Source organism: Heteronotia binoei, chromosome 9 (genome assembly GCF_032191835.1).
Source record: "Heteronotia binoei isolate CCM8104 ecotype False Entrance Well chromosome 9, APGP_CSIRO_Hbin_v1, whole genome shotgun sequence".
Classification (NCBI taxonomy): domain Eukaryota; kingdom Metazoa; phylum Chordata; class Lepidosauria; order Squamata; family Gekkonidae; genus Heteronotia; species Heteronotia binoei.
The window spans coordinates 3101953-3125221 of record NC_083231.1 but is presented as its reverse complement, the minus strand read 5'-3'; the positions used below and the strand labels follow the sequence as shown (position 1 = coordinate 3125221).

The 23269-nt window shown below is 43.2% G+C and overlaps 1 protein-coding gene across 6 annotated transcripts in view; it reads right to left on the bottom strand.

The window, feature by feature from the left end:
* Positions 1–1157: 1157 nt before the first annotated feature.
* The window catches only part of DOK7 (docking protein 7), a 61164-nt gene continuing 39052 nt past the window's right edge, over positions 1158–23269 (bottom strand). For 2 of the 6 annotated variants that reach the window (XM_060246151.1, XM_060246153.1), the window contains exons 9-12: positions 18894–18956; positions 8748–8819; positions 7330–7482; positions 1158–1643 (exon numbers count right to left, since the gene is read on the bottom strand). In XM_060246151.1, coding sequence (XP_060102134.1) covers positions 1504–1643; positions 7330–7482; positions 8748–8819; positions 18894–18956 — 428 coding nt within the window. In that variant the 3' untranslated portion in view covers positions 1158–1503. The remainder of the gene's footprint in view (positions 1644–7329; positions 7483–8747; positions 8820–18893; positions 18957–23269) is intronic. The other 4 variants (XM_060246154.1, XM_060246152.1, XM_060246155.1 and 1 more) reach the window with 3 other exon arrangements.

Below are 23269 nucleotides of genomic sequence, written 5' to 3'. Positions count from 1 at the left end.
GATGATTAAATGGGCTAAGAATTTAGAGCACAGTATTACGTTAGAACATTGGGAAATGTTATGGAGGAACAATTACAAGATAATAAAGCCGGTGAATCTGCGAGAAAATTTTATAAAGCTTTTTTATAGATGGCATATTACACCGGTATTACTAAATAAAATCAATAAAGTGATTCCATCTTACTGTTGGAAATGTGAAGTTACAGCAGGAACTTATTATCATTTATGGTGGTCTTGTAGTGTGTCCAAAAAATATTGGAAGGAAATTCATAAAATTTTAGTTGATATACTTAAGGTTAATTTCCCTCTTAAGCCAGAAATCATGTTGTTGTCATTAGTTAGAGATATGGTACCACGTGAGGATGAATTTGTCACAGTATACATTATTATAACAGTGGCTAGAATTTTATTTGCTCAGTACTGGAAATCTAAGTTCTTACCTAAGAGAGAAGAAATAACCCAAAAAATTCTAAATGTGGTGGAGATGGATATTTTAGCTAATATGATCAAGGGTAACACGAAGGAAAAAGCAAAAGGAAGATGGAAAAAGGTTTATTTATGGTTAGAAAATAATTAAAATGAGAAGTTGATAGCATTATTATTATTTTAGCAATTTAATATTATTTGAAAGTTGGAATAGATGACAATAGTTGATGTTTGATTCATATACCACAGTCTCACCTCACCTGGAATTTAAGTGGATGTGGGAGGATGTTGGTATCCTTTTAAGGATGCTTAGTTAAGATCGTTATTTGTTGTTGTGTTTGTACTCAAATATCTGTTCTTTATAGATTTGTATGAAGTGATGGGTTTAATAAAATGATAAAAAATTAAAAAAAAAAACTTCCTCTCCTGCTGGAGCACTGTAAAGAAGTCACCACCAGTGTTCCCTCTAAGCTGAGTGAGGGTGAGCCAGCTCACAGGTTTTTCGCCTCCAGTCCACACATTTTTGTCTCAGCTCAGGAAGGATGGCCCCAGAGCACACTAATGGATGCAGGAGCTCGCAACTGGAATGCCAAGCTCAACTTTGCTCACAAGACTCCACAGCTTAGAGGGAGTATTGGCCACCACCATGCTATCCTAGTTTTTGCAATTTTTAAAAAAACCCTGAGTTCTCTAAAAGATGGGGTAGGGGGTCAACACACACTCACACAGAGTACAAACTAATACTTTATATATACTTAGATACATGTACATCTTTATCACACATTCAACTTTTTTTAAACTGAATGCCTCTGTTTCAAAATCGGTTATATCAGATACCTGATTGGCAAGACATTAAAAATTACAACAGAAGTGATTTACCAGACACATGTACAACTAATGTATTTAGACACAGAAACACACACACACCATGCTACCAGTTTTCCAATTGGAAATGAATAGATTGGAATGAATCTGGTATAATTCTGAAAATGGCAGCGTTTAGATGAATGAAGAAGTCCCAGAAAGACTGAACAGTGCGGGCAGGAGAATGAGCTCCATAAGGCCTCCCTACGAAGATCATGATGATGGGCCTCCTTTCTTCTTCTGCTCGAGCTCCTGCAGCCGTTCTTCTCGAAACTGCGCGTGCTGCGTCCCCACTTTGTGGGCTGTCTCCGTCGCTGCAATGTCTATCTGTGCATATTTGGTTGCCCCACTTCCTGTGGCAGAAAAGCATTTATTTATTTATTTATTTATTCCGTAACTTATATCCCGCCCTTCCCACAAGTGGCTCAGGGCGGCTTACAACAAACAATAAAACAATAAAATCGGAACAAATTAATACATTTAAAATCAAGCATTTAAGACCTAAAAACCTTAAAATTTTACATTGTGCATTAAAACTATACAGTATAATCACCATTATCATTAGTTAGACCTCCTTCCTTGGAAGCAGCAGCACAGTAATTCCCGCACCACCACCCCTCCCGCAGCCCTAATAACATTTGACAGATAACCATGTTATAGCTTGGCACGAGGGCTGGAGATGGATGCTCAGCCTCCTCTGGCATTGTGTAACACCATGAAGGAAACCTGATAGATTAGAAAGCTCACAGTTCAGATAAGACGAATTGAATGAAGGGGTGCATGGGTTCTGTAAAAAAGAAAGTTCTCCCACCAATGACATCAGACATAACTATAACTGACAAGCTCCAAATGTATTTCCGCATTATCATTTCCCAGTTCTTGAATTACCCAAAAAACACAGCAGGAAACAGCATAACTGCCTAATCCCCCTACACAGTGTTCTAAATTCATTCATTTGCAGGCAGCAGGACAGAATTGAAGCAGGCCTACACTTGGAAAAATGCTCTCAAGTCACAACCAAAATGCCCTTCATGGGAGTTTCAAGGGCAGTGATAAACAAAACAGGGGGGTCTTCTTTGGTGGTTCCCATCCAGTTGCTAACCATGGCCAGCCCACCTTCTCTTCCAAGCTCTAACAAGGCTGGGCTTGTCTGAACAGCTAGATTCAAATCCAGTAACACCTTAGAGACCAACGAAATCCTGGGGGTATCAGAACTCCCTTCATCAGATAGTCAGGGCTATTCAGACTGCCACACCTACACTTATCAGCCCAAAAGAAGGTTATCGGTTTAGACTATAAACATGGCTATTATTTTTGAGAATTCTTGGAGGACAGGAGAGGTGCTGGAAGACTGGAGGCGGGCAAATGTTGTCCCCATCTTCAAGAAGGTGAAAAAAGAGGATCCAGGTAACTACCGACCCATCAGCTTGACGTCTATATTTGGAAAAGTTTTATAACAAATCATCAAACAGTCAGTCTTGGAGCATTTAGAAAGAATGGATGTGATTGCTAAGAGCCAGCATGGGTTTCTCAAGAACAAGTCATGTCAGACTAACCTAACCATTTTTGAGAACATGACTACCTTGCTGGATCGGGGGAATGCTGTAGACATCGTTTATCTTGATTTCAGTAAGGCTTTTGATAAGGTTCCCCATACTATCCTTGTTGACAAGTTGGTAAAATGTGGTTTGGATCCTGTTACCGTTAGGTGGATCTGTCACTGGTTGACAGATCGCACTCAAAGAGTGCTTGTGAATGGTTCCTCATCCTCTTGGAGAGGAGTGACAAGTGGAGTGCCTCAAGGATGTGTCCTGGGATCTATTTTGTTCAACATCTTTATAAATGATTTGGATGAAGGAATAGAGGGAATGTGTATTAAATTTTCAGATGATACTAAATTGGGAGGGGTTGCAAACACAGAAGACAGAAACAGGATACAGGATGACCTTGACAGGCTGGAAAACTGGGCTAAAATCAATAAAATGAATTTTAAGGGGGATAAATGTAAAGTTCTGCATTTAGGTAGGAAAAATCCAATGCATGGTTAGAGGATGGGGGAGACTTGTCTTAGCAGTAGTATGTGCGAAAAGGATCTCGGGGGTCTTAGTGGATCATACGCTGAACATGAGTCAACAGTGTGATGTGGTGGCTAAAAAGGCAAATACAATTTGAGGCTGTATCAACAGAAGTATAGTGTCCAGACCACGTGATGTGATGGTATAGCTTTACTCTGCTCTGGTAAGACCTCACCTGGAGTATTGTGTTCAGTTTTGGGCAGCACATTTTAAGAAGCATATAGACAAGCTGGAACGGGTCCAGAGGAGGGTGATGAAGATGGTGAGGGGTCTGGAGACCAAGTCCTATGAGGAAAGGTTGAAGGAGCTGGGGATGTTTAGCCTGGAGAGGAGGCAGCTGAGAGGTGATATGATCACCATCTTCAAGTACTTGAAGGGCTGTCATCTAGAGGATGGTGTGAAATTGTTTTCTGTGGCCCCAGAAGGTAGGACCAGAACCAATGGGTTGAAATTAAATCATAAGGAAGAACTTCCTGACCGTTAGAACAATTCCTCAGTGGAACAGGCTTCCTCGGGAGGTGGTGGGCTCTCCTTCCTTGGAGGTTTTTAAAAAGAGGCTAGATGGCCCTCTGACAGCAATGAAGGTCCTGTGAATTTAGGGGGAGGTGTTTGTGAGTTTCCTGCATTGTGCAGGGGGTTGGACTAGATGACTCTAGAGCCCACTTCCAACTCTATGATTCTATTCTTCTCTCCACCATTATATGTGTAAAGTGCTGTCAGGTTGCGGCCAACTAATGGTGACCCCAAGAAGGGGCTTTCAAGGTGAACTGGTTTGCCATTAGCTTCCTCTGCAGAGTCTTCCTTGGTGGTCTCCCTTCCAAGTGCCAATTCTGCTTAGCTTTTGAGATCTGACGAGACCAGGCTATACCGTGGTACCTCCACACACACACCGGCCCATTACAATTAATAAAATGTACAGGCTTTCTTGGGAGGTGGTGGGTTCTCCTTCCTTGGAGGTTTTTAAGCAGAGGCTAGATGGCCATCTGACAGCAATGAAGATCCTGTGAATTTAGGGGGAGGTGTTTGTGAATTTCCCACATAGGCTTCCCAACCCTCCCGCCCTGGCGGGGGACCCCAGAATTTACAATCTCTTCCCCCGCTCTCCAAAAAAATGGAAGCGGGGGGAGGGGGGAAACGGCGCCAAGGAGTGTGGTGAGCCGCCCCATCTCGGAGGAGCAGCTAAGGTGAACCAGAGAAGAGGCAGCAGCAGCGCAGCGGCATCGCCCACCCCGCTCCGCCTCTGAGGTAAAATCAGAGAAGGGGAGGGTGGAGGGAAGGAAGACATTTAAAAAGGTGTGCCATCCCTTAAATGCGATGGCCAAAACTCCCGTTGGGGTTCAGTGATGCTTGTCACACCCTTGCTCCTAGCTCCACCCCCGTGTCTCCTGGCTCCACCCCCAAAGTCCCCAGACATTTCTTGAATTGGACTTGGCAACCCTATTCCCACATTGTGCAGGGGGTTGAACTAGATGATCCTAGAGGCTCCTTCCAACTCCATGATTCTATGAAAGACAAATGCTCAGGGGGAAAAAACCACTAAAACACAGCAAAACCTCTGCACAGAAGCAACCTTGCTCTAATAATGCATTCTGTGAACCAATGTGCCATTGCTTACTGATATTTGCTTAACTGTTTTCAAGCTAGCTCAGCCACAGTGGTTTAGAATTCTTTTGAATTTTTGTCTCTATCATGCCAGCAATTTCCTTAATTTTCATATCAGCTGCTAATCTCAACAGATCAGTTTTATTTATGAAAATGTCAATAATCTATTAATTGAGGGGAGGCCCATTTGCAGCCTCTGAGTAGCACAGCAGGACGCTTATCGGAAACATTTCTATCCTACTTTTATCTTCTTCAGCTTCAATGAGGCAAGCAGTACAAGAAGTTGCAATGATGTAACAGTCCAGTTAACAAAATTAAAACAGATTAAAATATACAAATATATTTTATTTATTTATTTACTTAATTTATATCCTGCCCTCCCCACCACAGGCAGGCTCAGGGTGGCTCACAAATATCTATACAAATTAGTACACATTGAAAAACTTTCAGATTAAAACATACCAGGGTTGAAACATAACAGATCAGAAGACTCATAGTCAAATAATTCAACCTCCATCAAATTCTCTCTATCCTGGCACAATACACCTACAGCCTTTAAGAATGCTCCTGTTCAGGTCGCCACATCAGGCTACATCAGGGGTGTGTGGCCTGATATGCAAAGGAGTTCCTGCTGCGAAAAAAGCCCCGGAAGCCATAAAGATGAGTGAGAGGAACCAATGAAGAGCGGTCCCTTTTATCCAAACACTGACAGCTATTAGCAGCTGACTGTATGGTATTCTGCTCACCAATCCACCAATACCAGCAGGGTGCATTGCCCAGCAGGAACTTATTTGCATATTAGGCCACACTCCCTGATCAATGTTCCCTCTAAGCTGAGTTAGTGTGAGCTAGCTCACAGTTTTTTAGCCTCCAGCTCACACATTTTTATCTTAGCTCGGGAAAAATGGCCCAGAGCAAACTAACTTATGCAGGAGCTCACAACTTTAATGCCAGTAGCTCACAAAGTAGAATTTTCGCTCACCAGACTCCACAGATTAGAGAGAACATTGCTCCTGACATCACCAGAAGTGACCTCACCTGTTCGGCAGGTTATTTTCCGCATACTGACACAGAACAGAGCCATCAGCTGCATTTCATGGATGTTTGTTCTCACACAGCCCAATGAGAGACCTCCACTGAGGAACCGCTCTCACGGTCAAGAAGTTCTTTCTAATGTTGAGCCAGAAACTCTTTTGATTTAATTTCAACCCATTGGTTCTGGTCCTACCTTCCGGGGCCACAGAAAACAATTCAACATCCTCCTCTATATGACAGCCCTTCAAGTACCTAAAGGTGGGGATCATATCACCTCTCAGTCGCCTCCTCTTCAGGCTAAACATGCCCAGCTCCTTCAACCTTTCTTCATAGGACTTGATCTCCAGATGGAAGACCACCAAGGAAGACTTTGGATGGAAGACCACCAAGGAAGACTTTGGATGGAAGACCACCAAGGAAGGCTCTGCAGAGGAAGGCAATGGCAAACCTCCTCTGCTTCTCACTTGCCTTGAAAGCCCCTGCTGGGGTCATCATAAGTCAGTTGAGACTTGTGGGCATTTTACATCCATAATGCCTAAGGCTGGGGGAGTCACCATAAGTCAGAATCAACTTGACAGCACATAGCACAACACACTCAAGTGAAGATCATCCATCCAGATCACAAGTACTATTTTGGTACTGAATCCTGGCTTAAAGCCAGAAAGCAAAGGGTCAAAGGCAGAAGTTTCATCCTGAAATGCCTGCAGTTGTTTTGCCATAACCTGCTCAACAACCTTGCCCAGGAAAGGGAGACTGGACACAAGGCCAATAACTGTCTCCCTTCCTCTTACCAGAAGATGTCTTCTTAAGCAGGGACCAAAGCCCAGCTTCCTTTAGCTGCAAAGCCAACTTCCCTTGTAAGAGGTACATATTATTAATCTTCCCAGTATGTTTTAGCACCTTCTCCTGACCGGATTTTAATAGGCAGGATGAATAAGGATCCCATATGCAGAAAGCAGTCTGAACAACTCCAAGTACGCTGTCACCATTAATTACTACTCCATAGATGTAACTTTCTAGTCAAGTGTACACACACTTTTGCAATAGTTTTGCCTAACTCTAATTTCACAAGTCTGGAGAACATCAACAGTCTCCATTCACCCTCCAGATTAACAATTATGTTCTACTAAATTCTCCTGAAGGTCATGGGAAAAAACAAAATACATGTTCGAAATCTGCTTTTACTAAGTGTATATGCCTCAGGACACCCAATGCCCAGCACTCACTGATGTAAAAATAATGTGTGTTTTCTTATTTTGGCCATTGGAAGAGCCCAGAACATAATATCACAAAAGTGAATCAGCAAGAATAGTGAGAGGATCCATACCTCTTATATTTGTACTGGATTCCTGAAGTTCTAGCTCCATGTAATGAAGCTGTTTCTTTGATGAAGGGCTGGTAGGAATATTGACATAAGTTGCTGTTTCACTGCACAGTCGATCAGCCAATGGTAGATCTGCTAAATTACCTACAGCACCTGCTAAAAATTGGAGTCGGCTTTTAAAAAGGAGATAACTCAAAATTAAGCTGCTGCCACTTACCTGAGATTCAGACGAGAAATTTAATCCATGCACACATGGGATTCCCCAATAGTTTCCCTATCAGTTTCAGTACAAGAAGCAGATTCACCTTTGAGCCAGGAATCTGCTTCCATTGCAATGACTGGAGCAAAAAAAACTTTGTGGAGACATCAAAATGCAGATGGCTCTTCAAATGGACCATGCTATTTTTGCAGGGTCCTCCTGCTCTCTGGTTATTAAGCTGAAACCATAAGGCAGAGAAGGCTTGCCAAATGCATGAGGGAACAACTTACAAAGAAAAACTTCTGTGCATTACAATGCAGCAAGAAAGAAATATTCAATATGCTTCCTTAAAAAAATAAGGCAATGCAGACAGTGGGCCCTGTGCTGCTAATAAAGGTAGTCCCCTGTGCAAGCACCAGTCATTTCTGACTCTGGGGTGATGTTGCATCATGACCTTTTCACAGCAGACTTTTTACGGGGTGGTTTGCCATTGCCTTCCCGGTCATCTACACTTTCCCCCCAGCAAGCTGGTTGCTCATTTTACTGACCTCGGAAGGAGGGAAGGCTGAGTCAACCTTGAGTTGGCTACCTGAACCCAGCTTCGAACTCAGGTTGTGAGCAGAGTTCGGACTGCAATACTGCAGCTTTACCACTGTGCTACCTGGATTCCAGGGCTGGAGAGGTTGAATTGCATTAACAGGACCTTTTCTAAGGGCTTGCAACCAATACTCCCTCTAAGTTGTGAAATCTTGTGAGCAAAAATTTTACTTTGTGAACTATTGGCATTAAAGTTGTGAGCTACTGCATAAATTGGTTTGCTCTGGGGCCATTTTTCCCGAGCCAAGACAAAAATGTGTCAGCTGGAGGCTAAAAAATTGTGAGCTAGCTCACACTAACTCAGCTTAGAGGGAAACACTGCTTGCAACCCAGCTGGTGAGGTTTTGCAATTCCCTTGAGATTGAATGACGACACCTGTCCCAAAAAACTGCCTTTCTTTCTAACATTCCAGAGAATCCTCTTAAAGTCTTTACAACTCTTAAATTTAGAAAGCATCTCAACATTTACAGTTGGGCCGCAAGTATCTGAGCTCCTGTCATGCCCTGTTTAGTCAAACTTTGTATCACTTTGAGAACTTCTTTCTGTTTGTACTGGCTCTGTGCCTAGAATTACCTGCCTACACATTTAAATGAGTGGCTGTTCTCCTGACAGTAGGTCTACTCACCAGACTCCTCAGCATCAGCAAGTGATCCAGCTTCTGTGGATGGCACCATCACCTCATAACTTCCTTTAAGACCTAGAACATACCGATACTTCTATATTTTTAATCCATTTTATCCAGTATTTTAGATAAAGCACAAGACTCCATTCTTTCAAGTTCCAACAAGCAAAGCAAATCTGCCGATCTAAATTTGTTCCACTCAGTAATTGTGGAGATTTTGTAGGAACAGTTCACTGGCAACCATTCAGGGACTGAATGCGCCACACACAATTCTAATACTTTTCTAAATGTCCGTATATATTCATTAAAGGTGGTGAAGGTGTGAAGTGGGATGAGGAAATGCAAAACTGTGCTTTCTAGAACCTTCCTAAATACACTCACAGCTCTTCAGAGATTGTACAATCCTCACAAAAGGACTGTGTCACTTCCAGTGTTATACAAGAACCATTATGAAGCTGTATGTGAAAATTGTAAAACCTCTCAGGCCCGAATGAAGTTTTGAAGCCTCCACTGTCATGGTAATTCTTGTGAGGGCACATTTTCAGACATGCTATTTTGCTTTCTTAAATGGACACATGTCAATCTGCTCTAAATTTGCGTCCGGGATTCTGGTGGACGGTATCGCAGTAGAAGCAGTGCCATGGTCGGACCACCTAGCCCTTAAGGCCCGTGTGGGTGCGCCCCCTCGACCCTGTACGGGCGGCGAGCCTATTTTGGCTCGCCCGCGGAGCCAGATGGACCCTGAGCGGTTCCAGAGGGCTCTGCGGGACCCCTGGCCCCCTAGCAATTCCCTTGATGACCTAGTAGATACCTGGCATGACAGGTTATCCAGGGCCATCAACGAAATTGCACCTCGGCGTCCTCTGCGCCCTCGAAGTAGGCTGGCCCCTTGGTATACCTCGGAGCTACGCCAACTGAAACAGGGACTCAGACGACTAGAGAGGCGGTGGCGGCATACTCGTGACGAAGCGACGAGAACATCCTACAGAACGTTTATGAAGTCTTATGAGATGGCAGTCAAAGCTGCAAAGAAGGAATACTTTGCGGCTAGGATTGCATCTGCAAATTCGCGCCCAGCACAATTATTTAAGATAATTGAGAATCTGACCACCCTGCCCCAAGGCAGACCAAACATGAAAGAATTGGAAATAGGCTGTGAGGCTTTTGCGAAATTTTTTGCAGATAAAATCTCGTCACTCCGCCAGGACTTTCCTGCCACATTGAATGCAGTAGATGAACCCGGGGCTCCGTGCCTGTCTTCTGCTGTTATCTTGGATCACTTCGACGCGCTTAGTCTTGGGGAAGTCGACGAAGTCCTCTCAACAGTACGCCCTACAACTTGCGACCTTGACCCATGCCCCTCCTGGCTAATCAAATCCTGCCAGAGGGAGCTTAGATATCCTATACGGGATATCATAAATAGATCCCTCTTGGAAGGGCAATTTCCAACATCTTTGAAAGAGGCCATGGTCCGCCCTCTCCTAAAAAAGAGTACAGCAGACCCGGCCGAATTGGCAAATTACCGGCCGGTCTCGAACCTACCATTTTTAGGTAAGGTTATAGAGAGGGCAGTGGCGTTACAGTTGCAGAGTTTTTTGGATGACACTTCCGCCTTAGACCCTCACCAGTCCGGCTTCCGTCCGGGTTATGGGACGGAGACAGTGCTGGTCGCCTTGGTGGATGACCTCCAGCGGCATCTGGATCGAGGCGGCGTGGCGGTGCTGATATTGCTGGATCTGTCGGCCGCATTTGATACGGTCGATCATCAGTTACTGGCCCGCCGGCTCGCCGACACGGGGATTGGGGGATTGGCCTTACAGTGGCTTTCCTCCTTCCTCGAAGGACGGGGACAGAGGGTGGCCATTGGGGGGGAACGGTCCCGGAGGCACCCACTAGTATGTGGGGTCCCACAAGGGGCAGTTCTCTCCCCGATGTTGTTTAACATCTATATGCGCCCCCTTGCCCAGATTGCCCGGAGGTTTGGACTTGGGTGCCATCAATATGCTGATGACACCCAACTCTACCTGCTAATGGATGGCCGGCCTGGCTCCGTCCCAGAAAGCCTGGACCTAGCATTGCAAGCCGTGGCAGGCTGGCTCAGACTGAGTGGGCTGAAGTTAAATCCAACGAAGACAGAGGTCCTGTGCTTGGGTCGCGGTGCCCTGGGAAGGGAAATCCCCTTGCCAGTCCTTGACGGTGTGCAGCTTAAAGCGGCACACAAGGTCAAGAGCCTGGGGGTTCTTCTGGAGCCTTCATTATCAATGGAGGCACAGATAGCGGCCGCTGCCAAGTCCGCGTTCTTTCATCTTTGTCGGGCGAAGCAGTTGGCCCCCTTCCTAGAGCGCCGCGACCTAGCAACAGTGATCCATACTACGGTCACCTCGAGACTGGACTACTGCAACGCCCTCTACATGGGGCTGCCCTTGTGCCAAATTCGGCGGCTGCAGCTGGTGCAGAACGCGGCGGCTAGGCTGTTGCTGGGGCTCCCAAGGTGGGAGCACATACAGCCGGGGCTGCGCGGACTGCACTGGTTGCCAGTGGCATACCGAGTTCGCTACAAGGTGCTGGTTATTACCTTTAAAGCCCTATATGGCCGAGGACCTACCTACCTAAGGGACCGTCTCTCCCCATATGAGCCCCAGAGGGCACTGAGGTCATCTGGGAAAAACCAGCTGGGCCAAGGGAGGCCAGACTGGGCCAAGGGAGGCCAGACTGAAAGCCACCCGGGACCGGGCCTTCTCTATTACTGCTCCACTACTGTGGAACCAACTCCCTGAGGAGGTGAGGGCCCTACGATGTTTAGAGGGTTTCTGTAGGGCCTGTAAGACCCACCTTTTCAAGATGGCCTTCAACTAGCGAAAAAACTGTGACAAATCTAGATATGCTGCTAGAAATGCTTTTATTCTTTTTTTTTTTTTAATGTCCAAAAACTTTTTTATTGAATTTAGTAAACATACAAATAAAGCAATCAATGACTGTATCTGCAATCATTCTTTGTGTATAAGCATAGCATACCAGCAGAAAACAGAATATATATATATACACAAAATACAAACAAAACAACACATACATACATTCACACATACATACATACTTGGCAGCTGAATTAAAAAATAAGTACTCTGTCCATATGTTAATTACATCAAATTAATAATGTCATAATATCTACCAGGAATACATGTACGCATCTGATCTACAGGACTAAAAGAAAATTTAAGAAATGGAAGCCACTTGTACATCAGAGAATCGTTACCTTCTGAATTATTTATATTGCATAAACTATCTGCTATCTTGTCCATAGCATAGACCTCCCAGATTTTAGCATACCAGGCTTTAACTGGAGGAATATTGGGAGATTTCCAAAATTGGGCTAACACCATTTTAGCAGCAGCTAGTAAAAGGGATATCAGGGATTTATTGAGAGAAGTAATAGAAATACCTTTCCAACAGTCAAGCAAAATGAGTTCCAATCTTAAGGGTAAACTATAGCCCGTGATATCCTTGATTTTTGCCACAATTACTGCCCAAAACGACTGCACCCTCGGGCAAGACCACCAGCAGTGTATAAATGTGCCCACCTCTCCACAATTTTTCCAACATTTGGAGGATTGATTTATCGCCATATGGCTTAATCTCTGAGGTGTTAAATACCACCGGAACAAAATTTTTTGAGTTTGTAATTGTATATTCAATGATTTTGAAACAAACGAAGGAGATGACCAGATTTGTTGCCAAACATCCTCCTGAAAATTAATTGAACTATTCCTTTGCCAAATTTCTTGATAGGATAACAAATCAACAGCATCAATGTCTAGCAAACCCTTATAGATAAATGAAATCAGTCCCTTCCGCTTTAAAAAAGGAGATTGTAGCAAGGATTCAAAGAAAGTAAGAGGTCGATTGAAATTGTATTTCTTTGAGAGTGATGTCACCAAGTTGTTAATTTGCAAGTATTCAAACCATGGGATTTTTGTCCCACCAGTTTTCTCTTCTAAAGATTTTTTGTCGAGCACTTTTCCATTGGACAAAATATCCACAAACCTATAAAGATTATATTTTTTCCAAATTGGAAAAGACTTGTAAAAAAACCCCGGTTGAAACCAAGAAACATCCATAAAATGAGATAGTGGAGACATAGGAGGGGCTAAAAAGAGGCGGCGTTTGTCCCAAATCTGAAAAATGGCTTTAAGGAAAAGGTTGGAGGAGATATTAGGAGGTCTCTTCTTTGGAAATTCCCATAATGTAGATTGAAACGATTTGTTATTTAGATAGGTATCTTCTAGGACCTTCCAGCCTGAATTTAAATCAGCATCATGGTATCTGACAAGGCCTCCTAAAATGGCAGCTTCATAAAATTTATGCAGATCCGGAAGAGCCAGACCACCTGAGGATTTAGAACGAATAAGAGTTGCATACCCTATTCTAGATAAGCCCTTATTCCAAATGTATCTTAAGAACGAACGACGCCAACCCACAAATAAGTCCTCAGGAATAAGAATAGGAATGGCTCGAAATAAAAACAGAAATTTGGGAAAAATAAAAGATTTAATAATCTGAATTTTTTCATTCCAGGGAATGAGTGAAGAATTTTTATTCTTTTGCATAGTAAGAATGTCCTTAATCAATAAATGATGATTGACTTTAAAAATATCTCCCAATTTTAAAGGTATATTGATCCCCAAATATGTCCAATATCTATCCATTTTTTTGAAGTGATAATTCGAGTAGATGGAATCTTGGAGAGCATCTGAAATTGTGATGGGATAAAGAATGGTTTTAGATGGGTTTACTCGAAGACCCGAGATAGAAGAAAATACAGATAATAAATCAAAGACAGCTGGTAAAGAAGTCTTAGGTTTTGTAACAAAAAGCACTAGGTCATCTGCAAACAAAGACACCTTAATTTGTTTCTTTCTAATAGGGATACCAGCAATAATATTGGTATTATGGATAGCATTAGCAAGAGGTTCAATTGCGATTGCAAAAAGCAGAGGAGACAAGGGGCAACCTTGCCTCGTCCCTCTGAAAAGATTAAATTCTTCAGAATCCAAATTATTAATAGAAAGAATAGCAGAAGGCGACTTATATAAAGAATGGATTATCTTCAGAAAATTCGGGCCAAAATTCATTTTCTGCAGTAAGGTTGTAAGATAAGGAACTTCAACGGAATCAAAGGCTTTTTCAAAATCAATAGACAAGATAAAGGAAGACTCAATATTAAATTTCCGGCAGTATTGAATAACATCAAGGACCATTCTAGTATTGTCCGTTAACTCACGGTGTGGGATAAAGCCCGATTGGTCAGGATGAATGTAGTTCCCTATAAAAGTATTAAGCCTAGCCACCAGGGCTGCTGTAAAAATCTTGTAATCGCAATTAAGGAGCGATATCGGCCTGTATGAACTAGGGTCTAGCAAGTCTTTGTCTTTCTTTGGAAGAAGAATGATTTTTGCCTGTGACCAAGTAACTGGAAAAGAACCAGACTGTACAAACTGATTACAGGCGTCCGCCAAGATGGGAGCCAACAAAGTATTAAAAAAATTATAAAATTCTGGTATAAAGCCATCTCGGCCTGGAGATTTATTGGATTTCATAGACTTGATAGTCTCCTGTATTTCAAGTGCAGTAAAAGGTTTGTCCAAAAGGGATTTAACCTCAGGAGAAACAGGCTTAATAACTGAGTGAGTGTCTAAAAAAGATGAAATAAGGTCTGATGCTGGATGCTGGGAGGAATATAGAGATGAATAGTATTTTTTAAAAACTCCTACAATATCCTTAGTGGAATGTTTCAAGGTACCGGATTTAGAACGAATGGAAGAAATAGCCATTGAGGATATTCTCTTTTTAACCTTCCATGATAGGAGTTTAAGGGATTGAGGAGTTTGAAACCAATATTTTTGTTTTATATAAGCCATTTGTTTTTGAATCTTGGAGACGTCAAAAGATTCTAATTTTTTCCTTTCTATAAGAAGTTTTGAATAAGTTTTTTTGCTACCAAATTTTTTAAATTTCTCTTCCAATTTGGTAATGTTGGCAACCAAATCTGATCTAATTTTGTCTTTTTCTTTTTTATACGAAGAGGCAATAGCCAAAAATCTGCCACGAATTACAGCTTTAAACGAGTCCCAAACTATATGCTGAGGTACTCCACACTCAGTATTGAATTGAAAAAATTCTTTAATGTCTTTTTCAATGGAATCTGTAACCGATTTCATAGACAGAAGTTTACTATCCAATCTCCAATTAAAAGAAAAAGATCTTTCAGTGATTCCTGACATATAACCTTCCAACCATGCATGATCAGACCAAATCATTGGGCCAATGTCTACTTTAAAAAAAAGGTTAGAAATAGAATCCGAAACTAAAAGAAAATCTATTCTGGAATAAGTTTGATGACGAGAAGAAAAGAAGGCATAGTCTCTTTCTTTTGGATGCCTGCTTCTCCAAATGTCTGACAGATTATAGGATTGAAAGATTTGAGCTAAATCATTTTGGCCATTCGAATCTTTTGATTGAGACCATTTATTGGCAGATAGAGGTAGCAGGCTTTTTTGAGATCTATCTAAAGAAGGATTGACAACATAGTTGAGATCTCCTCCCAAAATAATGGGCCCTTTATGAAAAGTTTGAAGTTGTGACAACGTATCTTTAATAAATGCAATTTGTCCATCATTTGGAGCATACACCGATGCCAGAGTATAAGGGCTACCATTAAAGACCCCATTGATAAAAATATACCGACCCCTAGGGTCAATTGAGGAATTTTCAAAAGTGAATTGGACTGATTTACCTATTAAGATGGCCACACCTCTTGCTTTGGAGGACCCGTAAGCCTGAAATTGATGAGCAAAAAATTTTGACTGGAAGACCTTGGGCTGGTTACCCTTAAGGTGAGTTTCTTGCAAAAAAACTATATCTGGTTTCTGATGAGAGATGGCAGAGGCAACCCGTTTTTTCTTAATTAAATTATTTAGCCCATTACAGTTTAGAGATAGAAATTTCAAGTGGCACTCTGCCATAATTGAAAGAGGAAATAACCAAGGTTATCAAAATTATTGCAATTCATAGCTTTGAACCCAGGTGCCACCAGGATAGCTAGAGGCGAATCCTGTAGATCAAATTTCAAAGGTATGAGGACAGATTTCAGATCAAAGGCTTTAAAAAACTTCCAACTAAATCCATAATAATTCAATACAGTTATGCTGCCCGTAACACAAACAAAAAACCATAACCAACACCAGTGGTCTAGCATTAACAGACACTAGCCACTAACTCACCCTCCAACTCTGTTAACCCAAACTTGGGAAAACAACAACTATTTACTTAAAAGGATAAATTTGAAGCGGAAGTCTTCGTTACTGAAGACACCACACAACTAGCAACAACTACCAAATGGAGCTAATTAAAAAAAACTGAAGTTCTCCATTCTCCCTCTCTGCCAAAAATGCTTATATTTAACACTATCAACCCAGCAAAAATAAAATTTATAAACAGAATAACAGAGCCGAATGTATAGAAAGTTTATAATGAAAGGCCAAACAAAGCTGATCGAGTCAAGGCTAAAATGCCTAGAAAGCCACATATAATAAAACCTGTGCCTTTTACCAACTCAGGTTAGTGAATTAAAGATAATTACAGGCAAACTAATATACCATGTGTAACAGCATCAGATCTCGATCACAAAGTTATTGTAAGACTTAAGACACTATGATAAAAATACAATGAAACTTTAAACAGAACTATGAACGCTATTAAATACTGGTCTCCCCAAACACTCCCCACCAACTATCCTTCAGCCACTTATAAGCCTATGTAGGGAGATATGATGGTGAGGGAAACAAGTTTCCAAACCTTCATAGTAGCATAAGGCACAAACTGACACACACATACATTCCCTACCCACCCTCTGTCTCACAGATTCATTTCCATTCAACAATTCACACAGGAAGGGAAAAGGTCCTGACAATTCATTAACACATAGTAGAAAGAAATATATTGATATAAAACCCTAATCATACTATTCAAGTTTCTCACTCTGATCTACCCCACCTCACTCACTCTCTCTCCCTCCCTCTCTCCCACTCCCTCACTCAACACCCAGCCTCCCCATTCCAGCTCCTACTCAAACCATATATTCCAAGTCACCCCATTCTTCCAATCATGCATACCCAATCAACCAAGATTTCCTTTAATGAGTTGATTTGAATTAATAACTCCCTCACATTCATAACATTGTGTTCAAAAGATATAAATAACCAAAAAAAAAGGGGGGGGACCCCCCAATTTCGTATATAAACATTGCTTCATAGGCACGAAACAATCATCAGCATATTTCTAAGCCGTGACAGAGTTACACGTAGGCAAAGCTTATAAGTCAGCAGTTCAGTAGGCAAAGCTTATATGTCAGGAAAAAAAAAAAAGGGGGGGACGTCAAGAATCCACACAAAAAAGGGAAGATTTCTGCATAGCAACAGTTCCAGCGTTTAGCTTCTAGGAGAAACAGGCCGATCAGGACGGTTCATAGGCACACGACGCCATCTAGTGTCTGAAGTTATTGAGTGAACATGTGAGACTGCATCTATAAGGCCGGTGGGAACAGGAAGATTCAAATCTCTCAGCATGCTTAGGCCTGAGTCAAGGCCTCCAGCGACAAACGACCGATCCTGTACAGTAACTTGCAGCTTGTACGAAGCAACCCATCGATATCTGATGTTTTCCCTGTTCAGGATTTCAATAATTGGCTTCAAAATTTTCCGCCTTTGCAAGGTTTCAGAAGACAAATCCTGTAGAATTTGGATGTTGTAATCTCCTAGCAGAAGTGGATTTATAGCCCGGGCTTTTTGCAGCAGCTTGGATTTAACTGAGGCAGAAGAGAAACGGACTAAAATGTCCCTAGGCAACGAAGTTTTCTGTGTGCGCAAAGGGCCAATTCTATATGCAGCCTCCAGGGCACAAAGATCAGATTCAGAAAAACCCAATGCCTTTGATAGCCAGGAGGCTATAAGAGATTTTAGGTCAGAGGGAGAGGCAGAGTTCTCGGGGAGCCCGCGAATTTTAACATTCCCCATTTTCAGTTGGTTCTCAAGTGCAATAATTTTATCAGTGGCCCATTCATCTCTTTTATAAAAATACTGAGTGTCCTCCTGCACAGCACATGCCATGTTAAAAGCAGAATCTGCAGTCTCTGCCACCTTCTCTAAGGACGTTTTGAAACCCTCCAACTGAGCAGAAAGGGGCTGGATCATGGCAGATATTTTGTCAGTCATATTTTTTTCCAGTTTTTGAAAAGCCTCCATTACCTCAGAACGAAATGAAGCTAGGTCTGCTGCTGTGTTTTCCCCTTCTCCCGACGCCATCTTGCTTGCAGGGCTGCTTGCTTTTCCTGAGGCCTTAGCCTTAGGCTTTTTGGGAAAATAGTCTTTAACAGAGTTCCTTGGGTTTCTTTTTGATCTGGATTTTTGACCATCTACTGTTCCCATACTAATTAAAGAAAAAAAAAGAAAACAAACAACAACGCTGGGCGCTTGCTTAAGTGGATTTGGCAGGGGTAAGTAAGGAGCTCTGTTTTCAGGCGTCCATTCCCTATGCGTGCGACGCCACGCCCCCCGCTTTTATTCTTGAAACGTTTTTACTTCTGAAATTTATTGAAACCTGTTTATAACGCCATACTGTTATGTTAATTTTAATACTCTGTAATTGTTTTAACCATGTTTTATAAGTATAATTGATGTAATGTGTGTTTTATGTTGTGAGCCGCCCTGAGCCTGCTCCGGCGGGGAGGGCGGGATAGAAATAAAAAATTATTATTATTATTATTATAAAATACATAAAGCAAAAAAGATTCATTTTTATTCTAAATGCATGCCTCCTGTCATATTACACTGCAATTTGACCAAAAATACAAAGTATCAAATTTTGCATTAACTAAATTAACACATTAATAACACATTAATTAATGCATGTGAGTTAAGAAATCTTTCTTATTTATCAGAATGAAGAATAAGAGGTAAAACATACTTTTACTTATTATGAATTGTTATGAACACACTTCTTTTTCTCTTCCCTTATGTAGTCAGATATTATGTAGCATAACTAAGTATTACATCGATCATATCACCACTTTGAACTCTAGCAAAATGCCATACCTACCAGCTTGCAAAGTTTGGCCTTTGTGTGCTTTTGGACACCAAGAAGCTGCTGCTGCAGAAGAACCTGTTTTTAAAACATCTGCAAATTAATACTAAAAACCACTGTTATAATTAGAATTCTACTGTGCCTATTCACTTAATATAAAATGCTCTAGAAAGATATTCATTATACAAAAGACCCCAAATTTCCTTGTCACTGGATGTACCAACTCCCTTTCTCTTCCTCCTACTGAAAATTTTATTTTGAAGTCGCTGAAATATAAATTGACTATTCTATTGTCTTTGCTTTGGAACAAAGAATCCCAAAATAATGTTTGACGCTAAATCAGAATCAACGAAGAGTCCTGCGTGAGCCTGCTACTTTAGCCTCTTCAACTGATATTCTTTACAAGGAAGACATAGAAATCACTGGCTATCATACTAACGGCCCAGGACTGCTATTCCCCAAAGCAAATTTGAATGTGCATCCCCATCCAGTGTATACAATGGGATCAAATGCCTCACAAACCAGAGGCTCTTCGCTGCCCCCTGATGTGCATTCAATCCAATCTGCATGCTCACTTCCAAACTGAGGAGGGGGCTTTTATGACTGAAGTACCCAGCAGTGCTGGACAGTCTTTTTGACATCTGCCTTACTTAAGCCGATGAGTTCCGTTTTTCCTATGGATTCAAAACCTCTTTTAAACAGCCTGTTTCTAACACAATTTCTGATTTAGTTTATTTTACAGATTCCACTCTACAGCAGGGCTTCAGTCCCATATTTGTCCTGCTCAAGTGCATTAGAGGAAGTTTTTGATTAATAACTCAATATTTAGAACTCTTAAATCACATTGCCCTTCTTTTCAACAAGGGGTGGAGATTTCAGAGCAATATGAATTTTGCTGATTGACTTCTACAACTCTGGAATTTCACAGCTGTTTCAGAAATACATTTCTCAGAGTCCAAAATGGCAGGGAGACGGCAGGGGAGGGAACATTGATCAGGAACAGGGTTGGCAAACTGGCTGCTACAAGGGCCAGGAAATCCAAATTTTTCTACCCACACAGCAGCCATCCAGGCTTTACTGCAATATTCCCCTCAAACTCCAAAGCAAAGTAGCTTTGAGAAAGATTGGAGAAAAAACAGGTTAAGCCCTGGAGGTGCAACAAATGCACCACAATGTTTGGGGGAAACAAGGGGGAGGGGGACTTTCCGAAAGCAGGTCAAGGCAGAAAACCCCTTTAGTGTTTTCAAATTTATGACCCAGATCAAACATTGTTAGCAAAACTACCATGCCCAGAGGTATAGGCTTGGCTGTCATCAGTAAGCAGATGAATCCCAGCTCTATCTATTGATGGGCAGTCGCCGGTTCAACTGTGCCCCAGAAAATCTGGACCTGGCGCTGCAGGCTATGGTGAGGTGGCTCAGGCTGAGACCTGAAACAGAATCCGATGAAGACAGAGGTCCTTTGGCCTGAGTCGCAGTGGTCCTGGAAGGGAGTTTCGCCTACCAGCTTTTCACGGGGCACCACTAGCAAAGGTGCTACAGGTCAAAAGCCTGAGGTTGCTTCTGGAGCCTTCTCTGATGATGGAGGCCCAGATAACAGCCACTGCCAAATTTGCCTTTTATCATCTTTGGTGGATAAGGCAGTTGGTTCCCTTCCTTGAGCACAGCAGCCTGGCAACTGTGATCCATGCTATGGTCACCTTGAGACTAGACTACTGCAATGCCCTTTACTTGAGGCTGCCCTTGTCTCAAATCCAGAAGCTTCAGCAGCCAGATTGTTGTTAGGGCTCTCCATGTGGGAGCACATACCACCTGGGCTGAAAGCGCTGCACTGGCTGCCTGTTGCATACCAGATTCATTTCAAGGTGCTGGTTATTACCTTTAAAACCCTATTTGGCCTGGGACCTGCTTACCTTCAGGACTGCCTTTCCCCAAATGTTCCTCAGAGAGTTCAGAAACACAAAATCTCTTGTTGATCCCCGGGCCAAAGGAGGCCAGGCTGAAGACAACTAGAGCCAGGGCTTTTTCTGTAGCCACACCCTATTTATTGGTGGAACAAACTCCCTGAAGATATTAGGGCCTTGCGGGACCTTTCTCAGTTTTGCAGGCCTGTAAGGCCAAGTTATTCCACCTGGCATTCAACTGTTGAATGTTGATGGAACTGGATGGAGTAACTGAAGGAACAACCTGCATATAACATGACCTAGACCAGGGGTGTTAAACTAATTTGTTAGGAGGGCCGGATCTGACACAAATGGGGCTTTGTGGGCCAGGGCCATGAGTATCATAAAATATGTCAGGTAGTGGAGATATAAACTTTATAACGGACACAGACAAACCCAATTAAAGATATTTTTAAAAACTTAAAATACAAACATGCTTAAAACCCTTCCAATTTTTGAGGGTGTGGGCCTGTGGGGCAACCTGGGTTTTTTATTAGTGCCCTTGAGGTTGGCAGGTGACCATTTTGGAGAGCCTCCCCCTCCCCCCCCATTGGTGTGCAGCAGAGGCTTTTGTGGCCATTTTGAGTTCCCTTTCTTCTTCAGGGGGAAGCCATTTTAGAGTGGAGCTGCAGGAGGCCATTTTGTGGTCTTGTGCTTGCTATTTAGATGGCTGGTGGAAAAGGGTCGGGCAAGCCCAAAGGAAAAAAGCCAGCGCCTAAGGCACCCAAGGCTCCTGCGAAAAGGCCACCACCGCCGTTATCCTCTTCTGATGAGGAGGGTGATATGGTGGTTGATTCCAATATTGCTTGTAGATAGAGAGCATTGGAACAAGCAGCGGGCATCCTTTCTCCAGGTGGGGAGGATGGTGTGAGGCAATCTAAGAAGGGTAAGCAGGCGAGTATTCTCACCAGGCTGTCTATTCTTCAGGGCAGGTCTGGTGGAGTCGTGCCTGGCAGGGACGCTGGCCTTTGCGGTCCGGAGGTGGGTTTGATGGCGGCGGCTGGAGCATCGGGGGTCGGTTTGCCATTGGTTCCTGCTGGATTCGGAGGTAGGTCGGGTGATAATTTACAGGCGGGGCCTGGGCAGGTTTGGCCATGGGGAGCTTGGGGGCCTGCTTCGGCAGCCGGGTAGGGCGCTTCCATGTCAAGCGAGGGGGCGCCTGCCTCCTCTGCATTGGGCGCGTTTCAGAATTGGGCTTGGCCATGTGGGCAAGGCAACCTAGTGTGTACCCGGGCGTAGGGCATCCTGGCATGGCTGGTTCCCCTATGGGGGCACCCTCAACATATGGGATGGTGCCTTTTGCTGCTTTGCCGTTTGGGGAGGTTGCCTTGCCGCTGGGGGACCACTTGCTTCCCGCTACTAGGGAAAAAACATTAAAAGGGGAGTACGTGGATATTTTTTCTCTTCTCTTTCGGGAGGTTGAGAAAAAAGACAAGGAAGAATTAGATGAGACAGAGAAGGAAAAACTGAAAAAACGGAAGGTGGACAGGACCTGGGCTAATTGGCTTCCTGGGTTCTGTATTTATGCCGGGGTGATTGCGAGTGCGCAGCCGTGGCGGGCAGCATCCCTGTTTCAGTATTTGGACATAATTTATAAAGGCTATACGGCCTTTTGTGGACCAGCCTGGTTACAATATGACCAGGAAGTTAGGATGAGGGCTGCCCTGTATCCGTCCCTTCAGTGGGATCGGATCCATCAGCAGCTTTGGCTGCAGGTTATGTCCCCGGCTAGGCCTAATCTGGGTGATCGCTGATAGTGGTCACTTGGTGAGTAGGTCATCCACATCCGCTGCTGGTTCATCAGGCTCTCCCGGCGGTGCAGCGGGGCAGGCGGTTCAACCCCGCATGCTCTGCTGGGAATTTGGATCCCTTGGGGTATGTAATAGGAAGGTGTGCCAGTTCAAGCACGAGTGCCCCATGTGTGGTGGTTCCCACTCATTTGACAACTGCCCTAGAGCCTGAGGAAGTAAAAATACGAAGAAGCCTGGCGGGAGCGGAGGTGCCTTTCCAGCTAAGAAAGGGGCCCAGCCCGATAAGGGTGGGACCTCTTGAGCAGTGGCTGTCGAGGTACCCTCGAAGGGTTGATAGTTTGTATTTGTTAGAAGGTTTTAAAGTTGGGTTTAGGATCCCTTTTCAGGGTCTGCGAGTTCCGTTTATGTCAGAAAACCTTAAGTCAGTTCAGGGCTTGGAGCAGTTCAGGGCTTGGAGGGACAAGATTGCAAAAGAGCTGGCTGAGGGAAGGATACTGGGTCCCTTTTCACATCCTCCAGTGAGTTCTCTTTAGAGTCTCACCTTTGGGGGTGGTGCCTAAAAAGGCGCCTGGTGAATTTTGTTTGATTCACCGTTTGTCTTTTCCTAAGGGGAAGTCCGTGAATGATGGATCCCGGAGCACTTATGCTCTGCTAGGTACACCAGCTTTGACCAGGCTATTGCCGTGGTGAGGCGTTGC